At 39.4% G+C, this 15,697-nt stretch overlaps 1 protein-coding gene across 3 annotated transcripts in view; it reads left to right on the forward strand.

Moving 5' to 3' along the window:
- The window catches only part of LOC309435740 (GTPase KRas), a 53,494-nt gene that overhangs the window by 29,515 nt on the left and 8,282 nt on the right, over positions 1 to 15,697 (forward strand). Inside the window, exons 2-9 of one of the 3 annotated variants that reach the window (XM_082044404.1) lie at positions 1,479 to 1,499; positions 3,245 to 3,326; positions 4,567 to 4,658; positions 5,871 to 5,972; positions 8,899 to 9,036; positions 10,939 to 11,085; positions 13,082 to 13,185; positions 14,585 to 14,864. In XM_082044404.1, coding sequence (XP_081900530.1) covers positions 1,479 to 1,499; positions 3,245 to 3,326; positions 4,567 to 4,658; positions 5,871 to 5,972; positions 8,899 to 9,036; positions 10,939 to 11,085; positions 13,082 to 13,185; positions 14,585 to 14,864 — 966 coding nt within the window. Of the gene's footprint in view, positions 1 to 1,478; positions 1,500 to 3,244; positions 3,327 to 3,656; positions 3,836 to 4,566; positions 4,659 to 5,870; positions 5,973 to 8,898; positions 9,037 to 10,938; positions 11,086 to 13,081; positions 13,186 to 14,584; positions 14,865 to 15,697 lie in introns of those variants that run through there. The other 2 variants (XM_082044407.1, XM_082044405.1) reach the window with 2 other exon arrangements.

Below are 15,697 nucleotides of genomic sequence, written 5' to 3' on the forward strand. Positions count from 1 at the left end.
TGTTCCCGGGGCCCGCACCACGGCGGGCCGGGGCTCCGGGTGCGGCCTGCTGGGGCCAGGCCGCGGGGCTGCCCCTGCGCCCTCAGCAGCTGCGGGCGGGCGGTAGCGCCGGGCTGTGCCCGGGCGGGTTCCTGGCGCCGCTGTAGCTGCGGGGCTTTGAGCTGCTGCGGGGAAGAAGGGACGGCAAGAGTGGCGGTAACGGGCGCCTTGAGGCGCTGGTTCGGTGGGGCAGTGGTAAGGGCTGGGCTGAAGTGTTCCCCGCAGGCTGCTGAAGGACTGGTGTTTGGAAAAGGGGATTTAAGGCTTCGAAAAATCACAGAATGTCAGGGATTGGAAGGGACCTCGAAAGATCACCTAGTCCAATCCCCCTGCCGGAGCAGGAACACCCAGATGAGGTTACATAGGAAGGTGTCCAGGCGGGTTTTGAATGTCTCCAGAGTAGGAGACTCCACAACCTCCCTGGGCAGCCTGTTCCAGTGCTCTGGCACCCTCACTGAGAAAAAGTTTATTCTCATATTTAAATGGAACCTTCTGTGTTCCAGTTTGAACCCATTACCCCTTGTCCTATCATTGGTTGTCACCGAGAAGAGCCTGGCTCCATCCTCGTGACACTCACCCTTTATATATTTATAAACATTAATGAGGTCACCCCTCAGTCTTCTCCAGGCTAAAGAGACCCAGCTCCCTCAGCCTTTCCTCATAAGGGAGGTGCTCCACTCCCTTCATCATCTTCGTGGCTGAAGGGCACGTTGGCTTTTCTGAAATCCCCCAGTCTCATTTCTCGTGCTGCAGTTTGTTGCTGTAGCTGCTCCGAGGGAACTAAAACTCTGCTGTCAGAATCGCCCCACGGTAACAAAGGGCTCCGCGTTCCCTGGCGCAGCCCGTCTGCTCCTCCCTCCCTCCCCGCCCTGCAGGGCTGTTCTCATCAGAAAAGGAAATGGTTTGGTAAATCAAATAACCGATTCACTGATAGGTGTTTGGCTTCCTAGAACCAGTTTTTATTTCCTGTAGTTGTTTGGAGAATTGCCCTAATTACACTTTTTCACTTTGTGTGCAGCCTCCCCATGAATAAGACAAGACTCTGGTGGTGTTTCTGTGCCGTCCTAGGTCATCGCGTGATGTAATTTAGTGTTAACGGGAGTAGCACACAGCATCAGTTGATCAGTTCAGAAAATGTTTTTTGAGTTAATTGTATATTGGACTAAATTATATATTTATTATACATTAAGTTTTTATTAGTGGGAATAAGTAGATCCACTTCTATAACCATAAATGTAGTCTAACCTGTTAGATTATGATGGTCTGGAGTCATGTGTTAGTGGCTAATTTTCTCCAGTATTGAAGTGATGTCATTATTTTTTCAACAGTTAATCTCATCTAATTTTGTCAAGTAGTTATATTTTCTAATTATTCCTTAATGCTCAATACCTTGTTCTCTGATGCTCACTTTCTTCTTTTTCCCCGCCCTGATCTTCTAGGGTCCAAAAAAGAAAAAAAAGGTAGGTAGACAGAAATACGCTCTAGTTCACATACAGCATTTTGGCCCTTGCAGTGTTCATTTATATAGTGTGCCAACACAATTCTGTTATTTTGGAAATTAAATGAGTAAAATTACAAAGCACTTCATACTGAAATTAAAGTAAGCTTCAATTACTTCTGGACTTAATGTCTACAAAACATTATTTTTAAGAGGTTCTGTCATAACAAAGGTGCTGTGACACCATAATTGCATGCAAATGTGTTTTTTAAAAGGAAAAAGTTGTTTCTTTTTTTTTTTTTTTTTTGTTTTTAATCTGTGTCTTTTCTGAGCCAGCTGGTCAGGCTGAATCAAATTTGAAAGAGGAACAGGCTTCTCCAGGACACTGAGCTTGTGTCCCTTTTGCAAGGAGGTTGAGTCGTGTTTCTGCAGAGCAGCCAAAGAGAAGGCGGCAAGTGCAGCCGCTGTGAGTTTTGCTTGGCAGGGGGTGCCCAGGCGCAGAGCCAGTGCCTTGGCTTTGGGCTGCAGGCTGCGCACAGAACATGATGGGCAGGGAGCACAACAGACAGAAGACCATGGGAAACTGGCTTGCATAAATGTATGCCCATGGATTATTATTAATACAGCGAGAATGAAATTATCCACCCCTCCCCCAGAAAAGAACACGTTCAAATGTATTCCTTGGCGAACGGTGCATCTCAGCTTTGTCATTTCTACGTTAAGTCATAAGCATGTGAAAACAAGTTGACTGAAAAGTGACTGTAAGTAATTGAAACAAGCAGATTTTCCATCTTTATTTTAAATGCCATTTTGTAGTGATAGCGCTGATCCTACACATTTGATTAAACCATCCCTGGTCAATGCAGAAAGCAAACAAACACAAAATCAAACAAAATGGTAATAAAAACTAAAAACCCATCCAAGAGACTTTCTTTTTGCTGGTGAGGAAAGAAGTGAGGGGGTCATTAGCAAACATCATCAAATCCAACAGGAATTATGCTGTTCAAGTCTCTTGAAAACAATGTGGCCTCATGCACAGATCCAATTATAAAATATCTATGTGTATCATCAGTGAGGAATCTATGAATGCTATGAATTACAGGACAAAATACAGTGTTCTATTTTGGTTACTCTGTTATATGACAGTAGATTTTGTATTTTAATGGCCTCATTTTTAAATTTATTTTTATTTTTATTTTTTTAAAAATATATATCCAGATGGCAGAGAACTGAAAACGAAGATAATTTCTGAGAAACTCGAATTTAAAATACAGTTATTCTAGATTAGCCTAGAGGTTGAACAGTTAACTGTCTTGAGTTGCGGTTAGAATTTTACAACAAAAAAAAAGAACTCTCTGTTAGTTGTCTTGCGTATTAGCTGCTTCTAAACACCAGACTTGCCTATATCCCAAAATACATTTCCCAGTATTTCCTAAAATGTTTGAAGTTCTAACATCTACTTACTTATCAGGTCCACCTTTTATTCAATTTCTACATTAAAACAAGACATTTTAATATTGTCCTGTTGTGGCAGTGTTCAGGAATGTCTAGCATAGAATAATGTATTAATTGTGAGAGCATATATTGCATAATGAAAATGAGAAAAAAAAGTTGAGTCCAAATGTGGGTTGCTGTTCTGGAGGCTTCATTGTCTAACATTTTAATTCAGGGATCACATTAGAAGGGCAGAGTTATAGAGGACAAATACCTCCCAAAATGTATTCAAATAATATTGACACTCCTTTTCTTTTTATTGCAAACATTAAGTCCGGTGGCAAAAATAAAGTTAGTAAAGCCGAACAACTGAGATTACAGAAAGAAGAAGAAGAAAGGAGGCTGAAAGAGGAAGGTACTGTGGACTTCATTTATAGAGATTATGACGGCACAAATCAGTTATTTTAAATAAATGGACAGAAAGTAGTTTCCTAAACTGTATGCGGATCAATATCTATCTCTATCTCACGAACACAGGTGATTCCTCCTTCTTGTCTTGTGTGGGCCAAATTCTGTGTTACTTGTTACTGGAAGTCACTTTCCTATCGGAACCATACTCTTTTCTCCAGTTATTTCTACTGTGATTAGGAACTTGGGAAGGAGGATGACGTCTTCTGCCTCTACTGACTGACTGATTCTCCACTCACTTCTTCAAGGTCTCTCTGTTGTGGATCCCAGTAGCCCTTAAAGTGAAATCCCAGTTGTGTGATTTGACCTGTCTGCCCCATCTGAACGTGTCTGCTTTGGAGTTTTAGTGTCACAATCCATACCCCTGTCTGAACAACAGATCCATCCCTCCTGCTTCCCTTTCAACCCTTAATCCAGCCTGGTGGGATCTTGGCTTTGCTATGACTGCTAGTTATAGTAAGCAACTGCTAGTCACTAGTAATCTCGGCGGTGGGGAGACGCGGCTCAGGTGGGTACAGGCAGATTTGGGAGCTGCCGTTGCTCCTGCCTCTGTGCAACACAGATAAATTTGAAGTGATTTGCACGTAGGCAGTGACATTCATGCCAGTGTTTGAGAACATCAGGATTGATGCATCGGCTGTACTAGTTTAGGCTTAGAGGTTGGGATCTATTTTAGTTTTCACACCATCTCTAATTTTCTAGTCCCTATGGCAGCAAAGAAAAACTAAAACTGGGATCAGAAGTCACTAATCCTGAAGAGGATTTCAACAAATAGCTGTAAGATTGAAGTTGTAGGAAACCAAAGGCTGTAGGAAAGGAGAAGAGTCACTTTGAGCTGAACCATGCAGATAGTTTTACCCTTGAGTCCGGATTAAGAAACTGGGTCCATTGAAGCTGTAGATATGAGTGTGCTCCTGCTGCCATTTCTGAGGGGAAAAAGAGGGCTTTCTGCTCCTCGTCTCCACTTGTGTTGTCAGAGACAGATGTGGTAGCACCACAGACAGTGTGTTTTAGTACTATGATTTAAATTAATTCAGCTCATTTGGAAGATTTCTGCACAATATAATACACACATCCATGTTGTTCATTATTGTGGTTGTTTTGTCATTACATCTAATAAAAAAAGGTTTGTCTGGTTTTATTAAGCAAAATATAACTGTGCTCTTGATATATTTCCCAATCTTCAGAGGAAGCCCAAATTCAAGCACAACAAGAAGAAGCAGCAAGACTTGAAAAGGAGAGAATTGAACAAGAGCTGATGAAAAAGCTTGAGGCAAAAGTTAGTTTGTACTCACTGAAAAAATCTAATCGTATTTCTAAACTTGTCACAAAGTCTGCAAAATGTTAATAATTTAGTGTGAGAATAGAAATTAATTCCCTTATGTCCTTGGTGTTGGGAACAATGTAGAGGAAATTTTCTGTCATCACTAGATTAAAATTAATAATGAAAAATCTAGCCAAGCCACTGAAAGATACTCGTATAAGATCCCACAAATTGAGAAGGTCGTGAGCTGGATTAATAATAAAGCATAATGCATGTAAAGCCAAGGGAAATGGTCCAGATTTCTTTTTCTATAGTATTATTTCACTAAGCAAATGTTTGGCGTAGTGTTGCTTTGATTCAGAAAAAAATTCCCTGAGATGAGATAGTCTTGCCTATTCTTGATACATAAAGATGCTGCAGTTAGATACATTAACTTTTGCAATATGTCATACTCTGGTTTGAATAAATGCCTCTTCCATTTCTACTACACTTTTGATTGGATGTATTTTTTGTGTCCCCCATAATTCCATTTGGTACAGCTGTGGCAAGAAAATTTTGGTATGGATTCTATAAGTGGTTACATGTTAGGGCAGATACATTGATGTGTGTGTGTGTGTGTATTAGAATATATATATTTATTTTTCTGAGAAGACTGGAATTCAGAACAAAAACTGATTGGTAATATATAATTTTTTGTGTGTTTTCAAAAAAAAAAAGAAGATTTACTACCAAAAAAAATTTGGTTGTTTGTTTTCACAAAAAATCAATCTTGCCTGTGCCTCTTGTTCTTCCCAGAGTATTCTCCCCCTTCCCCCTGCCCCAAGGAGAGGGGAGGAATTTAAAATATGGAAATTATAAGGAAAAAAAATAATAATCTTGCAAACATTTTCCCAACATATGCTTACATTTTTTAGCAGCTCTCATTAGAGCTAATTCCAGGATTATGATATGGAAACTGTTCAAGTGAGAGGTAACAATCATATGACAAGTTTATCATATGACTCAGCAGCTAATGTGATGACAATAGCATACTGCAGTCTTCTCAATTAAATGTTTCATAAAAACCCAACATTATCAGTGTTTGGATTTGTTTAAACGTCAACTTTGTTTGTTCAAAGTATCCCAATTGTTCAAATATCCCAATTATTTTTTTTTCTTTCATGTAATATAATTGTAAGAAGTAAACTAAATATTTAACTCATCTGTTTGATATATAAATTTTAATAGGATCAGGAACGAAGGGAGTCTGAACTAGCAGAACTGCATTCACTGGAACAGAAGTTTTTGTCTGCACAGCAGTGGAAAAGAGATTACAGAGCATACACAAAGGTAAGCTTTCTTTCAAAAGTCTGCCCACTGTCATAGAGGTTTGACAATGGACAGAGTTTAGGCTATGTCTCCATTACAGGATCCAGAACTTTCCATTTGTTGAATTTAGGTGTGTGCTATGACTGCATTTCAAGCTCCATCTCAAGGTAGTGACTGGCCATGCTCACTCTCTTCTGTCTTCTATACTTTGGTGTACTCAGAAAAGAAGCATGTGCAAAAGAAGAGCCTGTTTTGTTCATTCTGCTTTTAAACATTCCACAAAAAAGCTCTGCCAGGGCTTAAAAATATTTCTGTAGAATTGGAGACAATTGACAACATTCGTTCCAGTGGTTCCTGGGTATCACAGGTCATCATTTGTAGAGACGCTGGCCAAAACTTTGAAGGACATGGCACAAATCTAGGTCAGATACCAGGATTGGAGATGTATGAAAATGCAACCAAGAGTTAAAAACTGCAGTTCAAAGTGACCTACATGGTGACTGAATCATCACCCAATAGTACTATGTACCTGTAAAGTTAAATTTTAAATAGTAAGGTATGGAAGTCCACTAGTAGAACATTTCACTCTTGTGAATCCATCTTGCAGAAACATTCAGCAACAGTCTGATATGAGATTGGGTCAGTTTGGTTCCAGGTAAGGTGAAAGAGACTTGAGGACACAGGGAGTTTATCTTTATCTTGTATATTGCTTCATCATTTATAAAGCCTCTGCAGAGCAAATTTAGAATCATAGGATAAATTACATTAGAAGGGACTTCTGAAATTTATGTACTTTAACCTCGTGCACAAAGCAGGGCAAGCTCTGAAGTTAGATCAAAGTGCTCAGTTGGGTTTTGAAAATTTCTAAGGGTGAGGATACCACAGTATCTCCAAGCAACCTTTTTGAGTGCTTTACTGCTCTCATTTTAACATTTTTTCTTTCAAAACAGTTGGCATTTCCCTTGTTACAGCTTGTGATCATTGCCTAACTGCCACGACACACCATCTTTGTGCACCTCTGAGGAACATTTGCCTCTTTTTTCTCTATAACTCCTCTCTAAGTACTGGTAGATTGCATTTCTTAGTCCTCTCCGGACTAACAAAGCTCAGCCTTTTCTCATGTGTCATTTTCCCCAGTACCCTGGAGAACAGGAGGCTGAGGGGAGACCTTATCACTGTCTACAACTCACTGAAAGGAGGTTGTAGCATGGAGGGTGTTGGTCTCTTCTCCCAAGTAGCAAGTGATAGGATGAGAGGAAATGGCCTCAAGTTGTGCCAGGGGAGGTTCAGATTGGATATTAGGATATTGGATATTGGATATTATTTATTCCCTCCCACAGAGGGAGCAGCCCTGGGCTGGCAGGTCACCGTCTCTCTGGTGCAGCCCGGTGTGCCCTTAGCCTCCCTTGTCACAAGGGTGCAGTGTGGTTATTTCACAGTCGCATCTTGACACCCTTGGGTGATTTTTATTACCTTTTCAGTTGATGACGAACTCTGATTTTATTATATTATTGTTGTGAACAAGAGAATCTCTTGCTCATTTTGAAAGGGGACAGTTGTTGTTTATGGATGTTTCAGAAGAGTATTTCTTGGAAGGAGGAACAGAATATTTTTTTGTTTTCAAGACTAATGACAAAATAGAACTATTATTTTTAAAATAAATCTTCAAATAAAATACAGGTAGGTTATAGGAAATACCTGAATTTGTATTAGTCTGTTGTTAGGAAGATTTAGGGCAAAAGAAATATATGATACCAAATGCTGAGTTTCCATGTTCATTTCTGAACAAATTCAGTTCAGATTAACATATACATTTACAAATTATCCTGAAATTGATCCTTTTTCTCAAAGAACAGGTGCTGTTCTTTTTAAGAAAGGTGAAACTGAAGCTCTCTTTTAAGTGCAAAGATGTTAAAAAAGGAAAACAGATGTGTTAGCTATTGAAGATTGATCTATCTTTTATACAGGAATTTCCAGTGACCTGAGTGCTCACCTGTTATTGGAGATGGTTATGGAAGTGGTTGGGAATGCAATTTTACAAGCACTTTGCTTTTTTGCTTTAAAAGATCTGGTTTGCATTGTAATGCAATCCTTAGTAACATTGTGTTATTAATCTTCACAGTAAACAGGGAGGCAATGTTTCCTTGATATCCTACTAGAGGGATGAAAAAAATAACATTTTATATGATAAATTGATCCGATAAACCAATGCTAGACTCAAGTGCAGAGTTAAGTGTGTTTAGCCTGTCGCTGATTTTTTTTTCTTTCCCCACCTATAGGAATGACCAATAACCTATATGAAAATGAAATTATTAAATAAAAGGATATATAAGATTTCACATTCCCACCAGAGGTTTCTGTAACAGTTGAATTTGTGCCAGTGAGGAGAAGGAAAACTCCTTCAGAGGCAGAGAAAGGAGGTATAAACATGTTGGAGTAGAAGGCTCTTAGGCAGCTTTATTGCCAGTGTAGGAATTTTCAGTTTTGTTGGGAGTATCTGGTTTGAAAACCATCTGCCTCTTCCACCTGCACTGGTTCCTCATTTATGGTCTCAGTCATTTACTCCTTCAGCTCTACATTTGTGGCAGGTACTGAATTAATTGCTTTTGTAGACATGTAAGCTCTACCTTGCAGAACAGAAACCTCTGATAAATGAATAAGTATAAACAGCAAATGTTAGGTGAGCAGAAGCATCTTAACACTCTGATAAATGAATAAGTGTAAACAGCAAATTTTAGGTGAGCAGAAGTATCTTAACACATTAATATCAAAGTAAACCATTTTTTTTTCAGGCATAATGATAAGCCAGGTGGTGTTACAGTCCTGTTTAGATGTAGGTGTGAATGTATCAATGTATTTGTCTTTCCAAATCCACATTTTTCTTGTAATAATGATGGTCATTTGTGCCATATACCTGTATCTGCTTTTCTTTGAACATTTTCTGTAGTGGGAGCATTACCTCAGTTGTGATGGAAATCCTGACCCAACTGTACTGCAGGAAATAAATACTTTCATGAGCTTATGGCGTGACGATCAAAATGAGGACATTCAACTTGTGATGAAGAAAGGGGAACAGGTACTAAATGTAAGTGTTAAAATGGTATTTTTCAATTTAGGCTTACCAGAATGTATCCTTAATGCCTGCCCGCCCCCCCCCCCCACCTTTTTTTTTGTGGCCAAGTGACTGAAATTGGCCATAACCTTCAAAACGCAGAAATTTTTCTTCAGTTTTTACTTTTTTTTTTTTTTTTTTTTTTTAATTAGGGATTTATTGTTAACTCTAAAGAAGATGACTATTGACTTTAAATATGCAGTGCATTTAAGGGATTTGTGTGTAATGATTCTACACTGAGCTCTATTAATAGTATTCCAACATCCATCATCCCTGATATGTACATTTTAAAGAGTCTTAAGCCAGAACATATGAGCTCTTGTCACATATAGATGCTCCAGTGGACAACAGCTTTATGGTGGAACACTTGCAGCCAGTAAAGGGTCACATAAGAGCAGGAGTTCCCAAAATGCAATCTACCAATCATCGATGGCTTGTTAAGCAATTTTAAGCAATTTGTGGCTGCTCTGTAAATTTAGCATTTTCACTTTGGCTAACTTTATAGGGTTTTTCAGAAAGTTAAGTTGGGGTCTTTCAGAAACTGGGGGTGAAAGTCACATGTGTAATACAAATGTCATTGGGCTGCTTTGGTTCTGAGTGTTAAATTTCCTATCTTGCAACGCTTGCGGGGTGCTGCAATTTTCACCTTCCACATGCTGCCTTTTTCTGAGCCAGCAGGGAAAATTCTAGCCCTTACCAAGAGTTTCAACAGATATCTCCTCCCTTTATCTTCTGTGCCACGACACAAGCAAAAAGCCCACTTCTGCTCCTTCTCGCCACTCTTCTCCCCGCTGTCACGTCTTTTCCTCCACCCCGCTGTGTTTCCCATCCAACGCTGATGCAGTTACAGCTCCTACAGGTCCTGTAAACTTCTACTGCCTTGCACTGTACTCTCAGGAGGGTATTACATAATACTAGAAGAGAAGCATTTTTGTTTCCCCCCTACTGGAAACGCAAGGTGATGCCAAACAGATTGTCTGTCTTCTCTGGTCCTAAAACACTTGAGCGTTTCTTTCCCGTTCTACACGTTTTTAGAGGAAACTGTGAAACACTCTGAACGGTGAGATCATGTAGCTCAGCAGTTTGGGGTTGACTGTCAAGGCAGGCTGTGTTCAAGGTGCAACAGAAAAAAGACAGTCGTAGTGATGGTTCTGCTGTGGCTTTGCTGCATCTTTAATGAGCAGTAGCACTGCAATTCCAAAAGATTAAGAGGAAGAAGGGTCTGGCAAGTCTGGAAAGGAGGCATAAATATAATCTGATCCTCCCTTCATTTCAGTGTTACAGGTCACTTTGGCCAGCTACGAATTTTTTTAGTTCTATACAAGCATTTAGATGTTAAGATATTAGCAGGTAGTGGAAGACAACAATGTTATGACAGAGTTCCAAACTTCATGCTGAGGTTTGTTCTGAGAATTAAAATGTAATTGCTGTATGTCTTTCTATTTTTTTAAAGGTTTTATAGTTGAGATTATTGCTATCGAAAATATGGTTCCAAAAAGAAACTCGAAACTTTTCATTAAAACTAATTTTTGACCAAAAAGTTTCCTCATATGACCAGTCTAGTTCAATAAATTATCTATTCTGTAAGCTAAGATTTCACAACCCACAAGTTAAGGAATGAAGGAGTTGGACTAGAGGAATGAAGGAAGGCAGACTTGGCCCTGGCATTTCCAGCACTTTGCATGGTTGACTGTCTATCTGATAATGCCATCTTAGCACAATTTCTAGAGATATAATGAAAAATATTGTTTTCACAACTAAGATATGTTTAGGTACAAAGGAAGCAAGTTGGCCTAATTTTTTATAATTGAACACACAGCATATTAAGATGGGTATTAAAACAGATATACTTTTCCCACATGTAATGTCTTCTAGTTAATAGAGAAGTTGCAGTTTCTTTTATTGGACACACCACCAAATGAGATAACAGAGAAAGAAACAGTCCAGTACCAGGAATCTATTCTGGAATTGCAGAATCTGCTGCATCAGAAGTACAATGGAGCTACAGACCACCTGCTTAAAGTAAGATTTACTGCTTTGAAATGGTAATATGCACAATGCACATAAGCTTAACTACAAGTTTCTTGTTGTGGTGGTTGTATTTGTTTGTTGTTAAATTGTCACAGTTTAGTATTGGAGCTTCCAGATTTAGCATTTGAGTTTCCACATAATGTGCATAATAGATACCAGACTTGTAATTCTTCAAAATCCTTGAAAATCCTAGCTTTACAGTGGAAATTCCTATCATTAAGTCATTTAAGATTAAATTATTGTGAAACTTTATGAGATTTGGACATGTTGAATACAAGGGGCGCTGGATGAAATTTGTTTCCTATTTTGTCTTAGTGATTTAAATTAAAGCTATTTGACTGTACAAAAGGTTGCAAATGTGAAAAGCAGGTAATAAGGTTAGATTGCACACATTTTTTAATATAAGTTCATATGACTAAAATATTTTTCAAACTAAGATCTTGGAAGAGTAAAGAGTATTTAAAAACAAAATTGAAAATGTACTTGGGAATCCATTTTCTGGGGTGCATGTATAGGTAGTGATCTTGTTTGCTATTTTAGGTATATTAATCATATAGGAAGTATGTGTACCAAAATAATATTGCTAGAAGAAGGAGGAAAAAAAAAAAAGGGAAAAGAGTAAAGGAAATCACAGAATGGTAGAGGTTGGAAGGGACCTCTGGAGGTCATCCAGTCCAACCCACCTGCTAAAGCAGGTTCACGTAGAGCAGATGGCACAGGAATGTGTCCAGGTGGGTTTGGAATGTCTCCAGAGAAGGAGACTCCACAACCTCTCTGGGCAGCCTGTTCCAGTGCTCTGGCACCCTCAAAGTAAAGAAGTTTTTTCTCATATTCAGACAGAACCTCCTGTGCGTCAGTCTGTGCCCATTGCCTCTCATCCTATCACTGGGCACCTCTGAAAGGAGTGCGGTCCCATCCTCTTGACATCTACCCTTGAGATATTTGTAAGGTCTCCTCTCAGCCTTCTCTTCTCCAGACTGAACAGACCCACCTCTCTCAGTCTTTCCTCATAAGAAAGATGATCCAGACCCCTAATCATCTTCATGGCCTGCCGCTGACTCCCTCCAGTAATTCCTTGTCCTTCCTAAACTGGGGAGCCCAGAACTGGACCCAGTACTTCACATGGGGCCTCACCAGGGCAGAGTAGAGGGGGACGATAACCTCCCTTGACCTGCTGGTCACACTCTTCCTAATGCACCTCAGAACACCATTGGCCTTCTTGGCCACAAGGGCACATTGCTGGCTCGTGGTCAACTTGTTGTCCACCAGGACTCCCATGTTCTTCTCTGCAGAGCTGCTTTCCAGCAGGTCAGCCCCTAACCTGTACTGGTACCTGGGGTTATTCCTCCCCAGGTACGGGACCCTACACTTGCCCTTGTTGAACTTCATTAGGTTCTTCTCCGCCCAGTCCTCCAGCCTGTCCAGGTTGTGAACTGGTTTTATGTTCATAATCAAAACCCTCTGCAAATTAAGAAAAGTTAAATTCTTTATTGTCTTTACTGAGTTTAGGATTAAACTCTCCTAATGTAATTATAATTTCACAAGTTCTATATTGACAAAAATATAAAACAATTCGTGCAGTGACTGTGGGATAGGAGTGCATTGTTGCTCATTAAATGTTTGTTTGTGTGTTTGTTTGTTTGTTTGTTTTTGCTTGTCCTGAGAAGTATTTTTGAAGGCAATGATGAAGGGAGATACAGGCAGTACCACTGAAGGGGATAATGTAAGGTTCCATATCTGTCAGTATTTGACTGACAGAATTGATGAAGTCAGAGGAAGAAAAAGAGCATAGTTCAAATTTTAACAAACAGATGAGAGTTTATGACTGTAATGTTTTAGTATATGAATACTACATATCTGAGCTTGCATTTTTATTCCCATATGTCTATTTTTTTAATTTATTCAAGCGTACATGTAAGTAAATCAAAGTTATATCAATAAGAAGAAAGCATGATTGAATCTATAATCTATGCTTTTTCCTTTGTAGTCAGGTAATATGCACGAAGATGCTGACTCCGGAAATATGCAGGCAGTCATCAAGGATAAAAATGTTACTTTATGTATTTGGGCCAATCTGAAGAAGAAAGTAAGGTACAGCATACTGAAATTCTTAATTTGGCATGAGGCCTGGCCTTGTCTACCCAAGTCAAGTAAACACCAAGGACCAGTTTCTTGTAATCTCTTTCATGTTGAATAGCATTTGTTCTACAGACTCCCAAGTGATGGATTCATACCACCCTGTTTCTAAGGAAGGTACTGGTTACATCAGAGTTTTGTTAAAGAAATGGAAGTGGTTTACATATGTATATACATATAAATATATATATCTAATTTGTTTCTTAAAATGCTACTATAGAACTCTGTTACTGTGAGAGCGATTTTTAAAGGAAAGCAATATTTCTTGCTGATACACATTAAATAGTTTCTAAGCTGTTACAGTTGCTTGCAAAGTGGTGAATGATGCTTTGGGCTCAGTTCTTTGTTACGCAGAAGAATCTAGAGCCTGAGATAGAAATATCCTCCAGTGTTGGTTCTGAATCTAAGGGTTTTTTAATTAGATTACCATTTAACTGATATATTTTTCAAAACAAGATTTATGAGCAGACTTCCTTCCCCTGTTTTATGAATATGAGGAATAAATAGGTAAAAGGACTCTGCCTTGTCTAAGGACCTGTTGCTGTGGGCTTTGCAAAGATCAGTAGAAGGCTGGGTCCTGAGCAGTGTCAGACTGACCTGCAGGAAGAGCCATTTGGGTTAGTGTTAAAGCCTTTTGGTCAGCTTAGAGATGCACTTAAAGTTTTCAACCAAGATTAAAAAAAATAAATGATGTTTTCCTAGAAGATTTTTAGAACTTGTGACCAGCTGATCTTATCCAGAAATAAGCATTATATGAATTGTTCTGGTTTGGGCTGAGCAGGAATTGCAATGATCGAGAAACTTCTGTATCTGATAAGAGAATGTAAGTTCACAAGTTAGATACCTGAGTTGATGCAAGTTGGTGTGCTGCTCTTAGCCTGTTTCCTGCACTGTCACAAGGATCAGTGGCTGTGTAATACCGTTGGTTATCAAAATTACCTTCACATCTGTGTATCGCTTTGGGTTTCGTGTGGAAGATGCTGAGACTGATGTAACACAGGCAGCCAGTGACTTCACATATGTAGGATTTGCCCATGAAATTAGTCTGTTTTACCAGGAATGTACTGTGTAGAAGAGCTGTTGTCTGGTTCTGCCTCATTGTCATCCTATCAGGACTGTTATTTTTGTAGCTCCCGATCCCCTTAATGCAGTTACAGCTTTTCTGGAGGAGCTTACAGACAGCTGTCAGTACAGGACAGGAGGCATATTTTGATATCCCACTCTGTTTCCTAGTCTGTGCCATGCAACAAAAGAGAATTTAGGTGACTTTTTGATTTGAATGCTTGTGAAGAAATATAAAAGAAGTGCTACAAGTCTTACTAAGGAATGTTATTTTTTCAACTGTTGTTTACAGGTTCAAAAATCACGTGTTTTATGATGCAAAGCATGGATTTGATCTTTCCAAGTCACTGGCTGTGAACAGTGTTGCTGTTCGTATATTGCATACTCACTATGATCATGTATCTCCACTTTGGCTGCAGTGTCAGAGTGTGCCCAAATTGGAAGTCTTAGATAGCCAAGAGTTAACTCAGCATTCAAAAGACAATGTCGAAGAACCAGAAGAAGAGGAAAAGAAAGCCAAAGAAGAGCCCAACCTGCCTGCTGAAGGAGAAATGTGTTCTGGTAGGAGAAAGGTAGGTAAGAAACCTCACCAAAGGATGTTCCACATTGCTGTTGTTACTCAGGGCTCACTCGCAGTGTAGCAGCTTCTAAACGTGCCCTGAGAGAGCCAACTTCTTAAATGTTTTATACAAGAAGGCCACTTGTGTTAATAGCGTGTCATAGATCTTCTCAAGGGAACGGAAAGATGGATGACCACAGATTGTGGTACAGAAGGTAGAAAGGGAAGTTTGGCCAGGGTATGATAATTGCTGTGCAGCTGGCATGCATGAGTTGGCATTTGATTGGCAGTTTAAGAGGAGGAACAAGCCATGACAAATGTCAGATGCTGTTGTAAGATATTCCCATAAATCTGTGACAGATGTCCAGATGAATGGATTCTGCTCCTGAGAAATTGGTAGCCCTGTAGAATCACTGCAGGAATCCAATATGAGGAAGATGAGCAGTGTGCAGAATCGGATTCAGAGTCTGGCAACATCTGTGACCTGCAGATAAAGGGCTCAGGTTCTCTATCTGCAATTTCTGCACAAATAACTGTAAAACACCATATTTTTATGCCTTCTTAATACATTTGAAGCAACAATCCTTGCCTTTTTCCTTTTCAGTCCCCGACACCTTTGTAGTGAATCAGTGCCTGAAATCCTCCACCCCCCTTTTTTTTTCATTTTTCCTTTTGTATATGACAAATGTCATCTTTTGGCAGTTTTCACCTCAATTTTTCAGGCTTTCCTCAAGCTCCTCACTTTATTCCTTCTCTTTTTCTTTCCTAGGTCTTACTCTCCTTATCCAGTTTTGTGAATTTTCCTGTTCCCTCTGAAGAGTCCATGTCTTTCAGCTGCTGCATTCT

Source organism: Streptopelia decaocto, assembly GCF_964273445.1.
Source record: "Streptopelia decaocto genome assembly, chromosome: 1".
NCBI lineage: Eukaryota > Metazoa > Chordata > Aves > Columbiformes > Columbidae > Streptopelia > Streptopelia decaocto.